This window comes from Etheostoma spectabile, chromosome 19 (assembly GCF_008692095.1).
Source record: "Etheostoma spectabile isolate EspeVRDwgs_2016 chromosome 19, UIUC_Espe_1.0, whole genome shotgun sequence".
Lineage (NCBI taxonomy): Eukaryota > Metazoa > Chordata > Actinopteri > Perciformes > Percidae > Etheostoma > Etheostoma spectabile.
The window spans coordinates 4,466,830-4,489,629 of NC_045751.1; the positions used below are offsets into that span (position 1 = coordinate 4,466,830).

Here is a 22,800-nt window from a genome sequence, read left to right on the forward strand (position 1 = left end):
ATTTATGGCGCGTACGAAAAAGTAATACTTCCGTTAGTCTTTAAAGCATCATCAAATTGCGGCCACCTGTTGCTGAACAAAATAACGGTTGAGTCGAGTTCAAAGTTAAAACTTGTATGTTAAAGCTACAAAATAAGACAATGCTATAGTTGGAACTTGTTCGAAAAGTCAATCACTTTTAAAAGTGGAGCGAGGGGCCAGTTGGTGAAGACGTTGCGGGTTTAACGTTAGCTAGCTAGGTCCTGGAACTAAAAACGTCCAGATTGTGATGATTCACTTTCCAGTTACGTTAAAGTTAGCCAACGTTAATGTTAGCTAGCTAATTAACATTAACGATTCAAAACCCCAACAAACGGGCGTCTTTTTTTACGGTTAGGTGTTAGTATTAAATACATCTCCAATTTGCCCTAAATTCAACAATGGTAAGTATGTTTCCTATTTTAATTTAAATCTAAAGCCAGCTACTTAGCTAGCTTAAGGCTAGCTACCAGAAGTGTGAGCCCTCTTTACCATCGTAATTGTGGCTAAGAATTTTTTTAACTTAGTAAAGTGCAGTTATAACAAAGCCCAATGTTACCAAATGTCAATCATCTTATTTCGTGAGTAAATACTACTCTCACTTTCACAGTACGCTGATGAACAAAAAACAGCTTTGGCTTTGTAATTAACAGGAGATGATGAAGTGTGTGAGCCACCAGCATGCCAGCCAGCTGCTCCATAACAAGTTCATTGTGGTAATGGGAGACTCCAGTGAGTAGTCTCTTAAATCCACCTTCTTGTTTTCAAAGTAATCATTTTGAAAAGGAACACCTTTTTAAAAGTTTTACAACAGCCCATTTAATTTGAAAAGCAAGACTGAACATTATCACATTGCTCTTAAGTGACAGGCAGGATTAATCCATCTATGTTTTGTTGACTGTCCATTTGCCAGCTTCCAAAAGTCAAAAGAAATCATCGTGCACCTTGGAAGGTTTGGTTGTGAGCAGCACGGGCCAGATTATTACACTGCCACTTTCAATACTCTCTGTATCTCACCCTTAGTTCATAGGTCTGTGTACAAGGACCTCGTTATGCTGTTGCAGAAGGACAAGTATCTCACTTCAAAACAACTCAAGAGCAAGGCAAGTGATGTGTTGAGGGCTATTATTCACCAGGTTTCCACTTACTTATAAAATAAAGGTGCATGAAAGGAATTCCATATTCAATGTAGCAACCCTCCTCCACTTAAACTTGGAAAAATAATTGTTTTTCACCTTCAGGGTGAGATGAGCTTTGAACAGGACTGCCTGGTGGAAGGAGGTTGCCTAAATCCAATGCACAATGGAACAAGCTACCGTGAGGTTCGGCAGTTTCAGTCCGCCCACCACCTGGTACGCTTCTACTTTGTGACACGCGTCTACTCTGGCTACATGCAGAGTATCCTAGAAGACTTCCGCCAAGGCTTGAAACCAGATGTGGTCATTCTTAACTCCTGCGTTTGGGATATTTCAAGGTGGGTAGGTGAAGGAGTAGTCTTGCAATGCCACCCTTACTCCACAGAGCTGCGAAGGAGGGTCTGGCTGGTCCACACAGCATTCTGGGATGGGAGAAAAACATGCTCTTTATTGGCATTTCTTTAAACCAATCACAATCGTCTTGGGTGGTGCTAAGCGCTGGACAGAACCACAGTACCTCTGCAAAATAACGTCAGGGATGAACTTGTTTTGGTGGAACATGTTCGTTCAAAAGTTGTTTTAGTTGTGGACCAGAAAACTCCGATTGGACAGATAGTCTAACGAGCTGTCTGGATTTACCCTGCAGAGATCTGAGGAGAAGTTAACCATAGTCCTCAGAAATCCACGGGAGATTAAAATTCCAACACAAAGAAAGTGGAAGGTGACGAACATCGGGCCGGAAATGAGGGACATCCGGTAATTTCCTCTGGCACCTGAACAATCCTGGAAGTGAAACGTCATTGCTATAGACTAGTGAAGGAGTAACTAAATCTAGTATTCATTTACCTTGGTGATCTATTGTTAATGTAAACATCTGGTAGTTAAGGGGCCACAAAAAGTATGTGATTTGGAATGCTGCTTGTGTTAAGATGTTTAAAAGGGTTGGTTGAGGTCTAATTTCTTTTAATTTCTCCTCACCCCTGCCTCTTTATCTAACAGCAAGGGTAAGGAAGGTGTGGTTGAAAGTTAATAGCTTTCTACATTTATACAGCCGTGCTTTTCTACAGACAAAGTGTTACTATACATTTAAGTGATCAGATTTGGTCAATTCTATGTGGGGCGAGTGTGGACAGCAGTGGTAGAGGACAAAGCTCTGTTTAGCTCAAATAAAAAAATAAAAAAAAGGTTGCCTGAAATAGGCACTCCATGTTGTTTGACAAACCTGTTGAATGTCCCTGGATCTCTCTTGATTAGTTTGTGCATAGTAAGGGAATTTGTTCTTCATAGGTACGTCTGTGTCTGTGTTGGGTTTTGTAGATACAGCTCCAGTTGGCTTAATGACTACAAGGAGAACCTACATAAGTTATTCGATGAGCTGAAAGCGACCTTGCCAGAGGAAACCCTGGTTGTATGGAACCTCACCATGCCCTTAGGACGGAGGATTAAAGGTGGTTTCCTGGTCCCCGAGGTATGTCATCGCCAAACCTGGGCATAATTACTAAACAGGGAATTTAGGTCTTGTTGGGTCAAATTGGCACACGTGTCATAAGATGTTTCCTCTTAGACCTTACTGGGAATTCACATGAGACACAAGACGTGAAAGCACTACTGAGGCAGACATTCATTCAATCCACATCCTCTCCTACCTCAGTAATGGCGTCACTTTTCGCTAATCAGCTGTCCTATATGTAGCACAGCTCCTTGGGAGCTGGATGGATGGCTGTGGAAAAAGGCTTAGGAACCTCAAAGTCAGACCAAATTAATTAAGAATTATTTTCTTCGTCACACAGTAAAACATTTAAGCTGGGATGATTATAAATTTAATATGCTCACAGCATACATAAAGCAGGAGTTTGTGTAGTTTTAGGTGTCTGTGAAATTCAAACTAGTCACTAAATTGGGTTAAATTACAAAAAAGAAATGGGTTGTGAAGACCATAGTAAGGTGTTTGGTTATATTAAAAGGCATTTTGATTCTTTTTTCCCCCACATTTTGTCTAATGGATAAGACATCAGAAGATTGGCTTATTTCTCTGCATTGTCTTTTGACTACTGCTCTACTGTACCAGCCTTAAAAAATGTTGCCGCCTCTCCCTCCTTCACCTCAGATTGAGCACAAGGTTCCCCAGCTGCGTTATGATGTGATTGAAGCCAACTTCTACAGCAGGACTCTGGCTGACGCCTATGGGATGGATGTGTTGGACCTTCACTTTCATTTCCGCTCCTCCCTGCACCATCGTACATTTGACGGCGTCCACTGGAATGCCATCGCACACCGCGAGATAACCTGTCTGCTGTTACAGCACTCTGCGCAGGCATGGGGGGTTACTATGCCCTCTCCACTGACTGCTGTTGGTGAGGAGGACATGACATACACACACACAGACACACAGGAGTCCATATACTGTACACAGACACTTTGTGTCTCCCACGTTGACTCTAGAGTCACTAATCACTCCAAAGCTAAGCACCGCCACTCTCTCACTTCTCCCTTGCTATGACACACACACACACACACACACACACACCAGCTCGAAGCACACTCTAATGCACAAGTATAAACTTCAGGCCACTTACATAGACTACTGCAAAAGCTCTGAGTTAACCTCAGCCAAGGGTCGGCGGCACTGTTTTCCCCCATAGGAAAACAATGGAATGGCCAGTGTAGAGGTTTTGTGTGTAGGCGGCATTAGTCTTTCAACTAAAATGTGCATTTGTGGCTTCTTTTTTTAAACTTTTTTTATTTTCTTTTAAATAAATTAGGCTGACATGACTTTGTTCTTTTTAGATCATGCTGAGGTTACTACTCAGCAGGCAGCCAGTGCAAATGGTACCAAACCTGCAGGTAAGACATCAAAAGATGTTATTTTTTCCCCCACAAGTTTCCTATACAATTAGACGTAGCACAACAGTGCTCCATATACATAAATACACAAATATACAGCACAATATACATATGATTATTGGGATGATTTCTGTTGATTGCTTTAATAAAAAAAATTGCTTTAATAAAAAGCAATCAAATATGGGTACAATACATCACAAGAAGCCATTATCTCTAAGACATGTTTGGGTTTGTCACTTGTTAAATTGTACCCTTCATCAGGATTAACTGTCCCATATACAGTCAAATGTAGAAGTGTTTTTATATTTTTAGATTGCATCTAAGTACGTGGGGGGATCTTAATTATAGCTTGGTAGTATGAATTCAGTTTTATCTCACAATATACAGAAAAATGCTATTTTCTTTTTCTAAATGTGTTTCATGATTTAGTTTAAAATTAAATGGGATATATTAGTACAACATAAATTAGGCGTTTCTGAAATCTGCAGGGATCCTAAAAACATGATGGCAACACTGTTCCCACAGTTCAGATTCACAATTCTTTGTGTAAATCTTGTAAACTGTCTTGTAAAGTGTTTCTCTCAGCCCTTCTTGTTTGGTTTCTGATCCATGTCATGCTGCTTTCACAGGATTGCATCAAGTGACTTATTACTCAAACTGCCGCAGCTCTCCTCACACTCACTATTTTTGCAACGAGCGTAAGTATTAAAACATCCACACGGACAGGTTTTTTTAGGGTTTTATGGTTTAGTTGCTGTAAATTTAAAATAACAAATAACAGGATTTACCAGGAATAAATAAATTGTTTAAGGATGCGGGTGTATTGTTGAATTTTTGTATATGCATATTTGTTAGGGGCAGGACTATATGAGCCCTATGCTTCTGACTGCTTCTTCTTGAATTCAGCCTTTTTCTTTTCTTTTTTTGATATCAGATTTTTCTTGTTTGTTGTTTTTTCTTTTACAGTATGTTTGTTGAGATAATGAATCAAATCAAAATGTCAGGTTCTTGTGCAGTAGAGTAATTTCAAAAGACCGGAGCATAGCAAAGTATTATCTATCTTTATTAACACCCTTACCTCCCCTGTCTCCATTTCACAGAGCAATCAAATCACCCATCACAGGGAAATTACAACAGCTATGATGGCTACAGGGAGGAGTTCTTCAGTGATAACCCCTCTGTTGGTTACTTCAACTTTGAGAATTACCTGCAGCCACATACATCATACCGTGAGACCAGACAGGTCAGAAATGGTAAGTTGGTGATATAAATGTGGCTGAGTGACCAAACGGATGCATTTTCCATCAACTAGATCACCTGCACTGAAGTGTACTGATATGTTTTTACATGTAAGACCAATGTAGCTGTTGGTCTTTTGATCTAGTTCCTATGAAAGTGTCTTTCAAAGCCTAACGTGTCCTGTACGTTCTGCAGGTTTTGACTACAAGCCTCCCCACTACTTTGAGCCCTACAACGAGCACCATCATCAGGACGTGATGAAGAGCCGCCATGCCAGGCGCCACTATGCTCCGTACACCCATCACAGACGTAGACAGTACAGCCACGATGCTAGCTTCTACTGAGGCAGGGAGTTTTTACAAGATTCAGATATGGTCAACTTCCATTTGTTATCTACTGCAGATTCTTGCCTCACCCGCAGTACATTGTTTACAACAGTTCCATTTGTCTGTGAAGGTTCAGAGTCGTCCAGGTCATGGTAGTTCTCTTTGACAAGCAAAGGCAACTGGACCTGCTAGAAATTCTTAAATATGTTTAGTCTCTCATCCAAAAGGCTTCTTCAAATCTGATTGACTAGTGAGGAGTTTATTATTTACACACGTCCCAGCAGAGGTTAAATATCCCTAACTCCCCACTATTCTGTCATTATTATGGCTGTATTGGTCAGAACTGAAGAAGCCTTTAAGGTGAGAGGCGAAACATTTTAAAGAATTTCTAGCAATATACATGCTTGTAACCAAGAGCAAACATGAATCCTCAAATGGCTTAGTTCACACTCAAGATTTTTAATGACCTCACATTCACGTATTGGTCCTTTTTTTTTTTTTTTTTTTTAAGTTGTCGAATTTTCTTTTTTTTTTAGTATGTTCTTTGCCACCACAAATTGCTTTTCAATATTTTACATTTCAGAGCATTTTTAATTCTGCACTTTAAATGCCAGTTGATGTTTTCTATGGGAGTTGTGATTTCAAAAGGACTTTTAAGTTTTAACATTTATTAAAATTTCTAAATTAATGATCCTTCTGATGCTTTAATGTCCCACACAGATCAAGTATGGTATAAAGATGTAGTTTCCTTTAGGCCTTAAAGGTGCTGTACTTGATATTAAGAACCTTTTAATATAGCAGTGAACATTTTTTGCTATGTAACGATATGGTGAAGCAATGACATCCTTAGCAGAGAATCAAGTCACACTTGTGTTAAAATCTAATCTTCTCTTTTCTTTGGTCTGGCCACGCATGTATGCGAGTGCCTTGTGCATGTTGGTATCTGATGCCAAGGACCATGAAAGAGCGTCGGTATTTGACAATCAATCCCAGACCACTTTGTTTTCTGAATATTGAGTACAGCCTCTCCAAAACTTTTAAAATTGTATTGTTCATCACTTAGATGAACAGTGATTGGGAAACAAGAGTAAGACATATGGAGAGAAGTGGAAGAGAAACTGCTTTGGAACTGTTTGCCCAAGAATGTTCAAATGTACATCAACCTGTGCTGTGGCACTTTAGGACATGTTCCAAATATAAGTTCTGGTTATTGATGTTATACAATTAATCTATTAATGTATTAAATGGACTTCATAACAGAATACCTAGGCATGACAATATACAGTAGAGCTGGCATGTAATTGTGTAATGTGTATACATCACGACAATGTACACTTGGGACCAGATAGTGGAACTTGATATTAGACTGTACATTTTGGAGCTCATTTCTTTTAGTTTGCTGAGGACATAAAGGTATAACATCTCAAAAGTCAAAATTGACATTGACACAATGTTTCTTGCTCTTACGTGAATTGCTTTTGTCTAAATTACTACAAATACAAAAGATACAAAGTGAAAGACTAATGCTAGTACAGTAAAAATGACTAGTTGGCTTTCTCCTTTTCCCACGGAGTTGGTAAAATCGAGGCAAACAAACACCTTCAGTGAAAACAGGACACCTTCATAATGTGACATTTAAGAGTCAAATCCATTTGAACTTCATTGAAAACACCAGTTTTACATCAATATAAAGTCACTGATGTGCCTTAATGTTATTAGTGCTATAGTCTGCAAATATTGGATACAATTTCCTGAGAATAGTGAAAAGCAAAAGGGATAAATAGAGGAGAATGTTGGAGTAAAGTGAAAGCTGGAATGAGAATAAAGAACAAAAGCTTTTCTTGATGTACTGCTAATTGTATCTGTGGGCCAATGGCATGCTGTCTTAGGCCATGAGGAGGCGGTGCACTTTTTGCAGCTGCTGCTGTGATAGGACAAGACGGTGGACTTGTTCCTGTCCACGAGTGCAAGGAATGGCAACACGACCCACAAACACTGTTCCTCCCTGCTTCTCTTCCTTGGCCTAGGAAACAATGCATATAGGTACATGTATTAACACCTGGCTGGAAAAGATCAAACTTTGTTAAATATTGTAGTTGATGGTGTGTCTAAGTATTGTTTTGTTACCTTAACAAAAGAGGAGACTGGGAAGGTGGCGAAGTCAGAGGGAGCCTTAGCTCCAGGTTGATAGGAGACAACATGTTCGGCTACTTCTCCCTGAAACAGAGAAGGGTCCAAATGTTTGGTTTTTTTATTGTTAACTTATTGACATGGTGAGGAGAATACGTATGATTCTGAAGTTGTTACCTTGAGTTTGTCCAGAGCATCACTTAGGTTCTGCAGTCGAGCTGTCTGCTCCAGCAGCTGGGCACCGGCACTAACTAGGAGAAACACAGAGAGACAGGAAAGAAAGATGGACAATGAACCAGGACACTCAGGCTCACACAGAAGAGGAAGGTTTGGAAACTGACACACATACACACCTGCTGTCTTCCCACTGATGTCCACCACTTTAACCTCTGAACTCAGCTTGAGCAGTGTTGACAGCATTTGGTCAGTCCTGCGATAGATGCCTGTGTTTAGGCCTTCTGGTGGCATGGAGCTTTCTTTGGACACTTTTGGTAGTTTGGGAGGGCAGAGTGGAGGCAGGGAGGCCAGCTGGGCTCTCATCTTCTCCGCCTATAAGTAGATAGACTCCGACTTTAGACAGCTAGCACAATACCACAATATAATAATACTTACTCCAACACCAGTGTACCTTGAGTCTGTTGTTTTCATTCTTGAGGTGTTTAATACCCAGTCTCTGGGTCTCAACCTGTTGCCTGAGGAGAGGGGAGTCCACCACCTGTACTTGTCCTGCCAGGGATGGAGTCAGACCTGTTGGAAGGGGTCAGGGAATATGGTGAGATATTAAAAATCACATAACAGCCTGTGCTTAACCCTTAACAGTGTTGTGTTTGTTTCCAACAAAATGTAGAGACTATTTTTGTGATTCCCAAATTTGCAATCAACACATTTAGTGCCATTGCAGTAGTCTAATTACACCAACTGCAGGCATAAAATATCAGCTGGTCAAAACAGCATCTCAGAAGGCTGAATTAAAAACCACACATTTAATCAAACATAAAATGATTATCTCCTTCAAAAAACATTGACAGTAATTCACCTCCTGCAGATCCCTGAACAATGGAGGCGATTCCAGAGGCAGGTGTGGCTCTCAGGCCTTCGATGGTCATCTTGGATTGGTTATTAATACGTAGTTTCAGCTCTGCCTTCTCTGCCTCTAGCTGGTCGATATCAGCCTGCAGGGCATCCATTGTCTCCTCAAACTCCCTGAAGATGAGGAGAAAGGAAGGTGAGCGAGCAAGAAAATAGGGTGTGTTGAAAGGAGTTCTGTGTGCTTCTTTATCGTTCTTACTTTTCTTTTTTCTTCAGCAGGGCAAGGTTTTCATCCAACTTGGTCTGAATCTTCTCCACACGTTCATCAGCGTCTTTTGTGGAGGTATCCAGCTTCTTCTCCAGCAGGCTCAGACGGACGTTGGCTTCACTCAGCTCCTCACCCTGGGAAGAGGTGAGGTGCAGCCACATCAGTTATGTCTGTTTCGGAAGCTTTTCTATTTCAAACTGGCAGACTTATGTAAAACACTTCACAGTTGGAGGTGTTACCTTGATCTTGAGGGACTTCTTGACCTCCTTGATAACCGTCTCTCTGTCTTCCAGTTTAACTCCTAGACCCTCAGCGTCCGTCATCTCGGCCCTGACGGTGGACGCTCTAATCTCCACTGGAGGAGGCTGAGGACGTGGAGGACATGATCAAATAGTAAGAATTGGGACTGGGATTAAGTCATAAACGGCAGAAATACTGCTTGAATTGCAGTGTCTGAATTATGTGATTCATTAACGGAAAAAAAAGTTAAGGCAAACAGATACCTTGCTCTGTGGTTTGTCAGCATCATACTCTCCTTCCTGCATGGCCGTGGCCATCTTGTTCATGGTAGCGATGACGGAGGTACAGGACTGACGCAGACTCTCTAGGCCGTTCAGGCCTTGAGAGCCAAACACCTTAGAAAAAGGAGTGTAGATTATACAACTGCCTCCTAAAACCAGCCACCTATGTCTACTTTTTCCAAGACAGCAATACTCAGGACGTAGTGTTTTTAAGTTAAGTTTAACAAGAATCTAAAAGCATTTGAAAATGCTTAGAACGTCTGCACCTGATTTTCAATTTAAACAAAACAGAAATACTTGAAACTAAAATGGTCTGTAATAAATGTCTCATTGTTCGGGTCAAGAATATTGGGCAAATTGATCATGATTATTAACAGTCACACTACCTGCTCTACGGCTTTGCAGGCGATATCCTCCAGTTTGAGAGCGTTGAGACCCTCCTGTTCTGCCAGCGGAGCAACCATCTGAGCTCCAGCTGCAGCCACCTCCTGCAGCACAGCCACCGCACGGGTCAGCTGGCGCCTGCACTCCGTCAGCGGCTCCGACACCTCCCAGATGAGACACAACATGTCAGTCAAATACATACTGTAGATCACTCATTTCACTGTGAGCGTTAGTAAGTCAATGATCATTAGACTGTATGTGTTTTAACTATGTTTGTTTCTGTATCCCATACCTCTTGTCCAAAGTTAAGAGCAGCGGGTGCTCCAACTACATCTGTTCCAGGCATGCGACGGCGGATCTTCTTACAGAACTGTTTGATGTCAGAGCAGGAAGTGTCCAGGTCTTTTAGAAGAACACTAAGGCCTGAGCTCTCCTGACCTGCCGCCAGGAACACCCGCAGGCGAGCTACCTCCACTCCCATGCAGTCCAGTGCACCCTGGGTAAACTGGAGGTGAAAGGTGGGGATAAGGGATGTTAGGAGACCCTAACGCTATACTCTCATTTCTGTTTATTTTAGGAATTTTTTTCTTGGAGGAAAAAAAAAGTATGTACAGTATTTCAATTAAAAAATGAATAATCTTTCCAAACAACTACATTGTTGAGATTTCTCCTGAAATAGTTTACTCTGTACTAGAGTAAAACCCTGCTGAAGCAGCTTAACGTACCTTAATGTGGTCAGCCAGCTGCACTGTGCAGTCTTCAGTATGATCTGCCAGATGGACGCTGTGCAGTTGCTGGAAGACAAAACAACAATGAAAAATTTTAGGTTTAAGAAATGATTATGGGGTGGTTGTACCAAAATACATAAACAGTTGTTTAGTATATATTTGTATTTAATGAACATTGGAAGATCCACAAGAACAAAGCATGATAAGAAAATGGATTGCACACTTCCTTTGGTGGTTTGATTACGTGTGTTTAAAAGATGGATACAACTCTGGAAAGTTCTTTAGCCACATTCTTTTGTTACCTGATAGTACTTGATGGCCTTAGTCAGAGGTTCCACCTGAACAGTCTCATCTAGCTGATCTTTATGCAGCAGGTCGATGAAATAATCCAGAGAGCGCTCATGGAAGCTCATTTCAGAGTAGAGTGTACCCATGCGCTTAAAAACCTCCACGCTGCAGGTATTCAGAGCCCTAGAGTCAGAGCGGAGAGAAGTGAAAAGAACAGACAAATTGTTCCTGAATTAGGTTTACAATATCACAGCAAGATTATAAGTATTATATTATTACTATTTTATTTTAGTAAAAAACAATAATTGCTGGGAGCCTTTACACAATTCTCTGGAAGTAATACCATATTTTATTTCTGACAAGTCCGTGGTAAAGTGCTTACTGTTCATATTTGTGCAGAGTGGCCTGCAGCAGGCAGAGGGAGTAGACCAGTCCTGAGGCAAAACTGCGCTGTTCTCCTGGCGGCCCTCGGAGCCCCGTCCCCTGTGCCAAGTTCCCATTCAAGTCAAACTTCTCCTGGGCCTGTTTACTGATCAGCTCGGCCTACCAAGTAAGGGACACACACACAGAAGCATTAATTATTGAAAGTAGTAAATAGTGATCCGAATTTGCCAAAAAGATGCTTGTCTCATTTGTCCACATACCTTGCAAATAAGCCTCGGGATGAGCAGAAGGACTAGAATACAATCGTGATCTCCACCATGACGGAGGAAGGAGTCCGGCATGAAGGAGGTGAGGAGGGATACCTGTCTGTTTGACTGAGCCACTTCCATTTTTCTCAGCTCCATCTCAATGGCCTAGGAACACAGATTATAAGCACATGTTGTTAAAGGTGTAATCTCATCATTCCCTGCACGATTACACATGAACATTTCCTACCTTGGCATAAGCCTTGGTCTCTGCAAATTTAATCTTGAAGTCAAATAGTTCAGCAGGCGGTTGTTGAACTTGTTCAACATTTGCATTCTGCTGGCTGATCAGCTCTCTGTTGGCCTCCTGGTGCACAGGGGAAAAGCACATGCAGTGTCAGAGCATCCACCCTGTAGGCTTCCTCCTCCAGCATACAGCAGGTAAATTCCTAACAATTAAGTCGTGTGATATCCTCCTCTCCACCCACCTGTAGGCTGGTGGTGAGGTCTCGGTATTTGCGGATGGTCTGCTGGTAATCGGCTACAGTCTCCTGGGCAGCCTCCACCCTTTTTTCAGCCTCTCTGACCTTTGCTGCACTCAGGTCCACCTGCTCCCTCAGTTCCATTTCCGTCTCCCGGCCATTCTCCTGGAGCTCATCGTTCATCTCATTAATGGCCTCCTATTGTTCCAGGAAATACATTCAGTCATAAATGTATTACTTTTTAGCTCATTCTACGTCTTTTCAACCTTTTGTACAAATTTTCTAGTTACTTATACCATTATGTTGCTACAAATTTACCTTAAAATGAGAATCTAATTGTGAATACTTGCATAGTATAACATAGTTTGTATTGTTGTATAGTTGTACTTTAATACTGAAGACAGGAATAATAAATAAAATGTATACAGACCAAATCGGTGACGGTTTCTCTCAGCTCTCTGACTTTCTCCTCCAGGTCAAGGTTCCTCTCTGTGAGCGTCTCCACCATCTCCTCTGACCCCAGAGCAGCATCCACCTGGTAACAAACAACAGTCCTTGTTTCTTTTAAATATAGCTCAGCCTGAACCTGTTCTGTTAATAGAAGTATTTGACTTATTAATGTGCAACCTCCGGAAAGCATCATCAGAGACTCGTAAAAACCTTTTCCCTCCTCTTTTCTGGACTTTACCTGCTCCTTTAGTTCATCAATAGTGGCCTCTGCCTGCTTGATATCCTCCTGCAGTTTTTCCTTCTGAGTTCTCAGAGTCTCCAGCTCAGAGTTCTTCTTCTCCATCTGCTTCTGCAGCTTTACATGCTCCTGCTTCTCCGAAGTAGACAGGTCACGCATACTGAGGAGGTTAAAGGAAAATTAAAACAAGGTTATTTATTGGGTTCAGACCAAAATGTTGACAACTAAAACTGCCAAATGCCCATTCCATGCCTTGTATTCATGGACCCTTTTTAGGACTAAGTATATTTATCTATTTATTTATACTTTAATCAAGCTTTTTAATGACATTTGACTGACCGAACTAGCGCCTCCTTCAGTCTGCCATTCTGCTCCTCCAGCTGTTTGACATGGTAACTTGAAGCGGCTCCATCTGAGCCTGCAGAAGAAAAAGAAAAGGCCACACAGTCAGGGAAAGCAGGGCATGAATAAAGTAGAAAGAAAGGAGAGACACAGATATAAGGCCTTTGCGGATTAGTGAAAAGAGTACACACCTTTCTCTGAAATCTCATGTCTAAGGATCTCCAAGTCCATGGAGAGCTCCTCAGTCTTCTCTTTCAGCGTGTCCACCTCCACTTGCAGTGACTCGGCCCGCTCTTCAGCCATCTCTTTGTCCAGTGTGGCCATCTCTATGGCGTCTGCCGTGTCGGACATCTCTTCCATGTAGCGGTCCTTGGCCTCCTGTGCCTCACGGGCTTCCTGGGAGGAGGAGGTACAAAATTAAACTCTACAAAATCTTGTATGATGAGAGTGGAGCTGCTTCTTTAAATTCTCCTGTCTTAGACATATCAATAATTTCATGTCCTAAAAATTAGCATTAATTTAATCTTTGTTGCAATATATTGTAAATATCGATAATGGTGTAATTCAGTATTAAGACACATTGTTAGTACTTTATTTTCCTGTGTACCTTCTTGGCCTCTTTCAGTTGTTTCTGCAGATCAGCCTGCTGCTCTTGCATTTTGGTCTTCCACTCCTGAAGCTGCTCCAGCTGGATCTTGTATTTCTCGAGCTCCTTCAGCTTGGCTTTATCCTCTGTCCGTTTCATCTTTAGTGTTTCGAGCTTCTCCTCCAGGTCCTTGACCTGAGCTCGCATTGATTCCTCCTCCTGAGGATGGATGGGTGGAAGGGAGGAAGCAAAAGGACAGTTTAAATCTGCTGCCTATAGTTTAGTATAGTAGTATAGTATAGTATTAACTGGAATTCATTTATAACCCAAGATTTTATTTTAAGACAGTAAAGACACAAAAAAATTATCATGTACCACCACCAAAAACCCAGAAGAAGATCATAAATACTGCCCCAAATTAATTTGCCAATAAGATCCTCAATTAAAGCTTTAGTGCGCGAACTTTTTGATATTAATGAACGTCTGTTACATTGAAGCCATTGTCAAATGAGTTACTACAAAGCTAATTAAGAATCAGCTCCACACAACTCTCTCTGGCCATGTTCAGAAAATTGTTGTCAGGCAACTTTTGCGCACAAAAACTCGAGTGAGGATAATGACCTTTCCTGAAGAGTCCACCGTTTTTTTTTGTTTGTTTTTTAATCCTCTGTGTCCTTCTTTGCTACTAGCAACTGCGTGAAGGAGGGGTGGGGGCTGAGCGTAAACACAGAAGGCTTGCATCATGTGGACATCCCGACAGTGTTGTTGTAAAATTGCAAACTATAAGTAGCTTTAACTAACTTTAACCTCTGAATTCACTGCCTCATCAGGAGCCTAACATTAAAGAACTATGGACAAAGATTGATCCATTCCATCCAAACACAATGATGGAATTGGGTGTCTGAGAAAGTTAAATCATGCATCATAATTCATTTTGATGACATTACAAAACAAGTATTGAGGAAAGTTTTCTGGGAGTCAGCCGATGAGTTAGTTAGTAAAGTCATGCTAGGTATAATCAGCATGCATGTAGCCATTAGAAAACTCTACCTGCTTGGAAATAACAGGTTCCACCTGGTCAAACAATGAAAACATGGATGTGATGGGACAAAAATATCAGATATAATGGACAAATAGCAACAAAACGATGGAGATGTGACAAACTGACAAAGCTGGAAGCACAGAAAAAATGAATCAATCAATCTCATGTGCTGTTGACATTGCTATGAATTCCATATGAAAAAATGAAATGTATAACATATTGAATGAGCGTATTTTTTTTTTGTCTCTTCTTATTGTCAGTGACCCACCTTGCTTGGAGTAGGCGGGACCGGGACTGCCACTGCTGCAGGCGACCCGCTGGGCTGAGGAATAACAGGAGCCCCCAGTGCACCCTGATGGGGGGACAGGGCCACTTCACTCACATCACCAGACAGATGGGACAGGCTCTCGCGAGACGCCTGTTGACCAAGGCAGGTATATGTTAGAGAATTGCTAGAGGGAGAAGATGAGGAATGAAACGGTGGAAGAAGAGGAAGTAATGTGTGTGTATTTGAATGTCAGTAAATAAGCCAAGAGCTTCTCCCACACAACTTTGAGGAATCTAGTAGAAGAGTGAACATCCAGTGTTACATGCTGTGCCGCTGGTTTCATCTCATGATAGCTTATTGGCTAAAATACAATAATCTTCCAAAACCTTTTCACCTCCCAGTGTCCCTCACAAGAGATGTTCAAGTTCACACAGACACCACTTTGAGTTTATTTATCTGGTAGAGCGCTGCACCTGTGCACCAAAGGACAACAAATCCCCACTCCCAGTCAAGTAACAGGTGAGTTACCCTGATATGACAGAGCATACCATGCGCGGCAGGTTGGAGCGTCCGGAGGAACGTACCAAGAGGGAGGGGAGGGAGATGGCAGGCGACAGACGACTTGGAGTGGTCCACTGCCACAGTGTGATTATAAAGACTGTGTTAGGACTCAAGGGTTATTTGTAAAACTCAGCCGCAAAGTTAGCTTGACAGTGCAAAATGAAACCGCTTTCTTACTCGTACACATTATAAGTCGGTTATACAAACATCTTTTTTTTATGCTCCCACTGTATAAGACATTTGTACAAGTGCAGAGAAGTACAACTAGTTTTTTTTAGAAAAGATTTGAAAGTAAAAAAACTGCTTTAAATCAAACAATTATCAGACAAAGGATGAACTTATCATACAACACAAAAATGCAAGGCCTTTGAAAAGATTTCAAACATTTGAAGCTGTGCCCTTGATTTAACTTGCCAAGCACCCGCAAAAAGTTGGAACAATAAAATAACAAAACTTCAGATACAACTGCTGTTTTCACCCCTGTCTGCTGTAGACAAGCTCACCTTGGCAGAGCGGCGGGTAGAGGACTGGAGGAGAGGAGGAGGTGAGTAGCAGAAAGAAGGAGGGATGGGAACATTCCGTACACACACACACACACCACACACACACACACACACACACACACCACACACACACACACACACACACACACCACACACACACACACACACACACAACACACACACACACACACACACACACACACACACACACACACACACACACACACACACACACACACACACACACACGTGAAGCAAGACAGGAGATTAGCAGCACATAAGAAGCATACCCACTGTTAGATCATAGTTGTGACAGCTGCATGCACCATTTTAAAACCATCTTAAAGAATAGTTCTTCTGGATGACTGGAACCATAGTATGAACTCATGCAATGGTGTTAAAACAGTGGCAAAAATATCACTGAATTGTGGTACCAAAAGGAATGACAAAGACACCATAATACAACCCAGTATGATAAATGTATTAGGATATACCGTACACCTTACAACGGTCGCAATTTCACATCATGTTTGTGCTGGATGCCTTAACCAGAATAAAAAAATCAAATGCAATGAGCAAACAGAGCTGGTGTACAGAACAGAGTGCGGCCACAGAAAAGCAAGCGAAAATACAGTATGAATGGAATCTATCAACGACAAGAGATGTCCCGTGCAAAATTCAACACGTAAAAGAATCAAATAAATACAAAAGACGAGTTGCCGCATTAGTGTGATTAAAAACAACCAAGGCAAAAGCAAATGTGTTTAATTTAAATATGTCTACCTTCTTAATGTTCGCAGGTGTCTGTAAAAGGTTTTCAGAAAAACAAAAATGAGAAGTCAACCAAAAGTCTGAGAGGCAAAACAGAAACCCATTAACATTGTACAGATAAAAGGGGGAGGGGGGGCACAAACAAAGCACCTCTATCCTGGCAAAGAAGTCAGATTCATCTTGGTTAAGACATTTAAACCAACCTAACTGCTCTGGAAAGGGCAGGACATGAATTAAAAGTGTAAGTAAATAACTGTATGAATGGACATCTTTCTTAAATTCACACTACATACAAAGATCCAAAGGAGTTCAGCCATGTTCAAAGCCAAGTCATGGAAACAACACAAGTTTACTAAACTCACAAAGTGCTTTAAAAAAAAGCAGTGCAGTGCATATAATGGTTGCCTACCTGCTTGGTTGTTCTGGGAGTCTCAGGAATGTCTGGAGAAAAGAAATTAAGAATTATTACGTACTATTATTATTAACTTGGAGGTACTTAAGGTACACAAGTATTAATTTCAAACACAGCTGTGGTTCACACTCACCTTTGTGCCTGGGTATCTTTGCAATGCCTGATTCAGGAGTATCTGGTGAGGTTGCACTGGAGCCGTCTTCCACAACGTGAAGCTGTACAGAGCGACAGAGAAACAAAGCTGGTGATCAGAGCAACACAGACATGAAATTGGAGCAGGAACAAATGTTTATTTGTAGTCATGAATTCAGAAAAAAGGTTCCTCAAACAACACCAACCAACAAAACCATTGACACTTTTCATACTAATTCAAGTATACATGCGTCCTTACATCGCAACAGGTTTTTTTTGTCACTGACCTGGGACTGTCTGACAAATATCCCGTGATTTTCCTCACAGGTGAAGTAGCGTTTTCCCTGCACGGTGCCATCGTTCTTGCCTTTGGCCTCATCCAGTATGACGCCCACCCATTTCCCAGAGGCAAAGAGGGTGGCACCAATATAGGCAACAGTTCCACGCTGACCCTTCCCTATCACCTCCACTGTAGAGCCAATCTAGGAGAGGAGAAGCAGAGACAATAGGATAAGACTAAGTCATTATGCACACTAGTAATTTGTTTATTTCCATAAATTTGTTCCTTTCTTTTGTCTGTATTGAAAAGTGACCTACCTTTGGAGGTTTACCACTCTCCACTGTTCCTGTGCTGCTCATTTTGCTGATCAGTGGGCTGGTCAGCTGGAGGATTTGAGATATACATATGTGGGGGAGTAGAAAGAAAGATGAGGAAACATGGAAGAGAGAAAGTATAGGAAGGTTGGTTCCCAATGGGAATGAGGGGTAAGGTGGGAGAAGTAGAGAGATAGGGAAGAGAGACGGTGAGGTCATTACATACCAGAGAATTTATTGTATAATCATCTTGGTCAAATTGATATAGCTTAGTCTGTATGAGTATGTATGACAAAAAATGTTTAATACTGTACACCAGACCTGTGAAAGAGCGGAACAAACTGTATTGTTTTATGTGTAACAACAATGACCCATAATTCTCCCTGCTCCAGCTATTAAGAGCAATCTTAGAAATCTAAAATATTCAGTGATTAAGGCCTAAGGCCACAAAGCATAGCAACACATTCATGCACTCAGTCATATGTCCTGACTTCCTAATAAACAAGTCATATCCCTGCCTTGCTCAGACAAAGATGCTTATTCAAGACAAACTAGGACTGCACTAAATCTTTTATGGAGCTGTAGGGACACTGCCTCACAGTTCCAAACCACAGGGCAAAAAACTGAATAGAAAAACTTCTTTAAAGCCTTATGATAGAAGCAGAGTTTTGCAGAAACCTCTAGAATAAATATTAATCGAGATTAATGGGAACAAAGCTTAACTATTAAGGACAGAAACTTCATTTTCTCCACAGGATATCTGAGTAACCCAAATTCTTCTCGTGTGAGGACCCGATTTGCGACCAGTGAACCCTGCATCAACTGTATGGTGAGTGCCACAAACCTTTACCTTTTTAAAGGTTTAGCCATCACAATGTAATGATTTCTACTAATTAAGTGCCTCAATCAAATTTAACACTGATGTACTAAAGTAGATATTATTAAGTATTGAATGTCCATGTTACTCACCCGGGGGGTATACGAATGTCGTCTGTTCAAGGCCATATTAGTAAGTTATGATGCTTTCACCTCCAGCACAAAGATAAGGCTCAAGTGGTATTTTTTCTCTGCTATAGTACATCCCTTGCTCTTTTCCAGAGAGAGGAGCGGACAATACAAGACTGTGGTTTCAGGGAGGGATCTTATGTGGAGCATCACAAAACGTCATAGCTGATTTAAACTGATAAAAGGGAGGGTAATATCTAGCTGTCTACCCACAGAAACAACACATGGATACTAGCTTGATGCTTTACATGGAGCCACTTGAATAGCGATGAGATAACCAATTTGCTGGCCTACATTTATTTATAAGTAGCTAGATAAAGGAGCAGTAACGTGTAGAGTAATTGCTGTGTCTCCCATCTTCCTTTGATACATTAACGTTATATGCTCGTATTCCACAAGTTCTATCGTAGCTAATCTGAAACGAACTTATAAATTATTCAATTAACGTTAGTTACCAGCTGACAGTGGCTAACACAATGCAATAAACGCAGCTACTGTTCGACAGAAGAGGACAAAGTGCAATAAGAAGAAATGCCATTAAAGACAAACAAGAAAGCCTGCTTTATTGTTGCTACATTGTTAGCTTGAGTTACGTTCAAAATAATACTGACTGCCATACACAAAATTACTTTAAAATTGCTTAACCTTACGCTTCACTTTGCCATATACGTTTAGTTAGACATCAGAACTGAGTTAAAAGCTAACGTTGGCTAACGTTAACGTTAGAACTAGCTAGCCAACTCGGCATAGCAAGCAAGCTGAAGTCACAAAGGAAGGTAACGTTGCAGTTACAAAACTTACACAGCATACCTGTATTCATTCATTTAGCTTACCTGGCATACAGAGATTCCTGTCTTTAAATGTAACTGTTTAAGGTGTTCATGCAGGTAGCTAAACAATGATCCTCTGTTGTTATTTTTTGGCTACCCAGCTTGTAAATCCGGTAGTCTTTTCCGTTTTTTGACAGGTCACTTCCGGTGGCCTGACAGACCAAAGATAAGCGGAATAGTGAGAATTAGCGCCCCTGGTCGCTGCTGCACCCATAGACATATTCATTATTATATCTGGCTGCACTCATTCTTTATTTAATAAAAATCAACCTTTATTTTACAGCCCACTGCATATTTGGGGCCTGTCTTCCTTTTTTTTTGTCCATTTTACTCTTTTTTTTCCTTCATGGGAGTTTGCCATTTTTAGCTTCTTGAGGGCCTACAGTTGACCTAAAGTTTCTTTTTTGGTCATATATGCAACTATCATGATTGTTACAATTACACATGTAAAATTATTAAAAGTAAACACAAAAGGAGTTAGAGATCAAATCAATAGTCTACAATTTGACAACTTTATGCATAATTATCTATTAAAAATGTTTTTATTCAGACCCAAAGCAATTCAGTAGTTGTTGGTTGATTAAAATTTGAATTCAATTATGGATAAGGATGATTGGGAAAATACAATAATATAGTGTTTAAAACAAACAGTTAAAGAAGGGAAAGGGTATAAGTAACACAATACGATGCTTACCAGTAATTAATATTACCTAAAGGTTTTAACTCAGCATTGGGTAAAATAAGTTAATGAGAGAGAATGCATAATTATATGATAATTATTGTGAATATGGGAAATACATAAACAAATAAATACATGTGCACAATAAATTCAAAATACACTTTAAAATAGAAAAAAATAATCAAATGGCAAATAGAACTATATAACATGTATAAGAAGTATATATTAAGAATAATATAGGCCTATGTATTAATGCTGCAGCAATTAGTGTCTATGCGGAACGCCCTCTGGTCCCAACTTTGTGAAAGTTGCTTCAGCTAATTAGGGTTGAACGCATAGAAAACTGTCTGTAGTTGGACAATGAGATGTGTCCTCAGCCTTTTGCTGTGGCCCCTGGATGAATATATTGACGTGTAGTTAGCCAGAAGCCCATGCACAGCCGACCAATCAGGTGGCGGAGGAGAGGCTGTGCCTGGACCGGCTGGCAGCCACCCCGGGGACAGTGCTTCGGCCGGAGCTCAACCCCGTGGTGGTGACAGCACTGACAGCGAGGAGCAGGTCCTGACTTCACCATACCGTCTAATTAGAGCAAGGTAGAATGTTTTTTTGTAGATTTCATTCTGACTTACATGGTGTTTTATAACACTCAGTCCTGGCTGAGTTTGAGCAAGTTTTGTTAGGTGTTTATTTTGCCTCTTTCGATATTCCCGGATAGGATGTCTGGAATGCTTCCAAGCTAGCTAAGACACAAACATGTACTTCCGGTAGGGACTTTCAAAGTCATAATTTGTGTTACTAATGAGCAAGGACAAAAAAAGGATTGGCGCGTGTCTGTAGTTTTATTATGAAGGCAATAAGTATGTGCTTCCGGTCCGTTGATAGCGTTCCTTTATCTAACTTTACGAGCGCTGTCCCGGAGATGGCAGGAGGATTTAACTCGACATTACGCGCAGTCTTGTTGCCTGAGCTGACTGTATACTGGGCCTAGTACATTTTGCTGGCGTCAGTCATCATGTCAGGACAATTTAAGTGTAGTTTTGTGTCGAAAACGAAAAAAGAAAGGGAAACTTCTTCTAAATAGTTTAGCCCATGGCGGGTGTGATGAGTTACGTCATGTATGGTTTCTCTGTCCCGGCTGCTGCCTGCGCCGCTTCAAGTGGCCATATCAACAAGTGGCTGAAACATATCTGATGCAGAAACATTTCCCTGATAATAACAAGTGACAAGTTCATTTTACTTGTTTACAGTGCAGCTTTTTCACCCTTTTCATAGCCATCCAAGCCTAGTGCGAAATCGTCTAAATATTTTGGAGTTATTTAATTGAAGGCTTTTAAAGAGAAAAGTCCGGTATTACAGACAAGGGCGTCTTTCCAAAACACGTGGAAAAATGTCAATACGTTACGCAAAATTGTTGACATGGACTCTTCCTGCGGTGTGTGCAGAATTCCTGCCTGTACACTGGGAGCACAAAATATTAAAAAATATCTCTGAAATTTCTACAGTGTAACAGTTTTAGAGGGCGATTATAGATTGGCCACCTGTTATTAAAAACTATACTGTTACTGACAGACTGACTGACCTCTTTTCGTTAACTTGAGGGTGTGTCTCCACGTCCGCAAGCGTCCAGATTTTTTCATCATAGCGAATATTTGTTGAAATATTGATATCTAGCCGTTATTACACCTTTCACAGACATCATATTGGTTTAGGATTGTACTTTGCAGAATTTTGTGAATTCCTCTGTAGGGTGGATTGGTTTTGCTGCAGACAAGCTGAAAACCAATGGGAGATATACTGTAACAGGCTGTACAGTATACACTAAATAATGCCCTTTACCATAATGTCTCAATTGAGCTACAGTAACGGTTTGTTGCTTTTAATAACAAGAATTTTGTGCGAGACCTCTTGTCTTGTGCCTGTCTCCCTGTCAATGTGTGTTTGTCTGTGTCGGTTTGTCTGTGTCTGTTTGTCTGTCTGTTTGTGTGTTTCTTTTTTGTGTGTGTCTTGTTTGTGAGCTGCAGGCATCATTCTTGCTGTTGTGTTTTTGTTGTGTCTCCCTCCTTCCTGTATTTCTTCTTTGTTTTAGAGTGAAACATTGATGCAAGGAAGGACTGTGGAAAAGATGCACTGTGCCTTCTCTGGTGTGTGTGTGTATGTAGTGTACTTTTCTGTATGTTGTCATCTGGACCAATGTTATGCATTTTTATTTGCTCTTTAAATTAAAAATAATTTGATCACACAAAAAAGAGATCTTTGCAAAGTGAGTTTAGTCACCAATAAATACCTGCTTATTACACGGAACAGGGGAATGGTGATTGAAAATGAGCTTTCCTTTCCTTTGAGAAAAAGAGATGTGGAAGATACT

General features: G+C 40.9%; 3 protein-coding genes across 15 annotated transcripts in view; 2 read left to right on the forward strand and 1 right to left on the reverse strand.

Annotated features, from left to right (window-relative positions):
- Positions 1-7,325, forward strand: fam113 (family with sequence similarity 113). Of its 3 annotated transcripts, XM_032543947.1 has the most exons (11): positions 1-310; positions 384-422; positions 672-750; positions 1,042-1,121; positions 1,260-1,492; positions 2,472-2,622; positions 3,262-3,508; positions 3,942-3,998; positions 4,628-4,696; positions 5,099-5,251; positions 5,433-7,325. In XM_032543947.1, exons 2-11 carry the CDS (start codon positions 420-422, stop codon positions 5,579-5,581), a joined length of 1,221 nt encoding a protein of 406 aa, XP_032399838.1. In that variant the 5' UTR covers positions 1-310; positions 384-419; the 3' UTR covers positions 5,582-7,325. The 3 variants fall into 3 exon arrangements, with proteins under 3 accessions (XP_032399838.1, XP_032399837.1, XP_032399839.1); XM_032543946.1 differs by having other exon boundaries at positions 2-422; XM_032543948.1 differs by lacking the exon at positions 4,628-4,696 and having other exon boundaries at positions 2-422.
- Positions 6,092-19,995, reverse strand: LOC116706907 (dynactin subunit 1). 11 transcript variants are annotated; one of them, XM_032543938.1, is made up of 32 exons: positions 19,760-19,995; positions 17,925-17,990; positions 17,615-17,809; positions 17,329-17,410; positions 17,193-17,224; positions 16,796-16,816; positions 16,013-16,036; positions 15,497-15,583; positions 14,949-15,098; positions 14,689-14,712; positions 13,660-13,857; positions 13,244-13,448; positions 13,050-13,128; positions 12,711-12,870; positions 12,453-12,557; positions 12,029-12,220; positions 11,791-11,907; positions 11,556-11,708; positions 11,294-11,454; positions 10,926-11,094; positions 10,621-10,689; positions 10,188-10,400; positions 9,898-10,059; positions 9,494-9,625; positions 9,230-9,355; positions 8,982-9,124; positions 8,730-8,896; positions 8,322-8,443; positions 8,047-8,242; positions 7,871-7,944; positions 7,691-7,780; positions 6,092-7,586 (listed from the first exon to the last, which is right to left on the reverse strand). In XM_032543938.1, exons 2-32 carry the CDS (start codon positions 17,964-17,966, stop codon positions 7,449-7,451), a joined length of 3,828 nt encoding a protein of 1,275 aa, XP_032399829.1. In that variant the 5' UTR covers positions 17,967-17,990; positions 19,760-19,995; the 3' UTR covers positions 6,092-7,448. The 11 variants fall into 11 exon arrangements, with proteins under 11 accessions (XP_032399829.1, XP_032399824.1, XP_032399825.1 ...); XM_032543933.1 differs by lacking the exon at positions 19,760-19,995 and adding an exon at positions 18,891-19,102; XM_032543934.1 differs by lacking the exon at positions 19,760-19,995 and adding an exon at positions 18,891-19,101 and having other exon boundaries at positions 8,322-8,440.
- The window catches only part of LOC116706908 (tudor domain-containing protein 7B-like), a 24,882-nt gene continuing 20,813 nt past the window's right edge, over positions 18,732-22,800 (forward strand). Inside the window, 1 exon segment of the mRNA XM_032543945.1 lies at positions 18,732-18,750. Within this exon segment, the coding sequence (XP_032399836.1) occupies positions 18,748-18,750 (3 nt within the window). The 5' untranslated portion in view covers positions 18,732-18,747.

Bases quoted from the DNA above. Each gene is read 5' to 3' on its own strand.
- fam113 (XM_032543947.1), top strand. The intron at 3,509-3,941 runs GTGAGGAGGACA...TGTTCTTTTTAG, and splicing joins CTCTCCACTGACTGCTGTTG to ATCATGCTGAGGTTACTACT. The intron at 3,999-4,627 runs GTAAGACATCAA...CTGCTTTCACAG, and splicing joins AAATGGTACCAAACCTGCAG to GATTGCATCAAGTGACTTAT.
- LOC116706907 (XM_032543933.1), bottom strand. From the start codon at position 18,926: ATGGCCTTGAACAGACGACATTCGTATACCCCCCGG. The intron at 11,709-11,790 runs GTAGGAAATGTT...CTGTGTTCCTAG, and splicing joins AGACCAAGGCTTATGCCAAG to GCCATTGAGATGGAGCTGAG. The intron at 10,690-10,925 runs GTAACAAAAGAA...TTTGTCTTCCAG, and splicing joins AGGCCATCAAGTACTATCAG to CAACTGCACAGCGTCCATCT.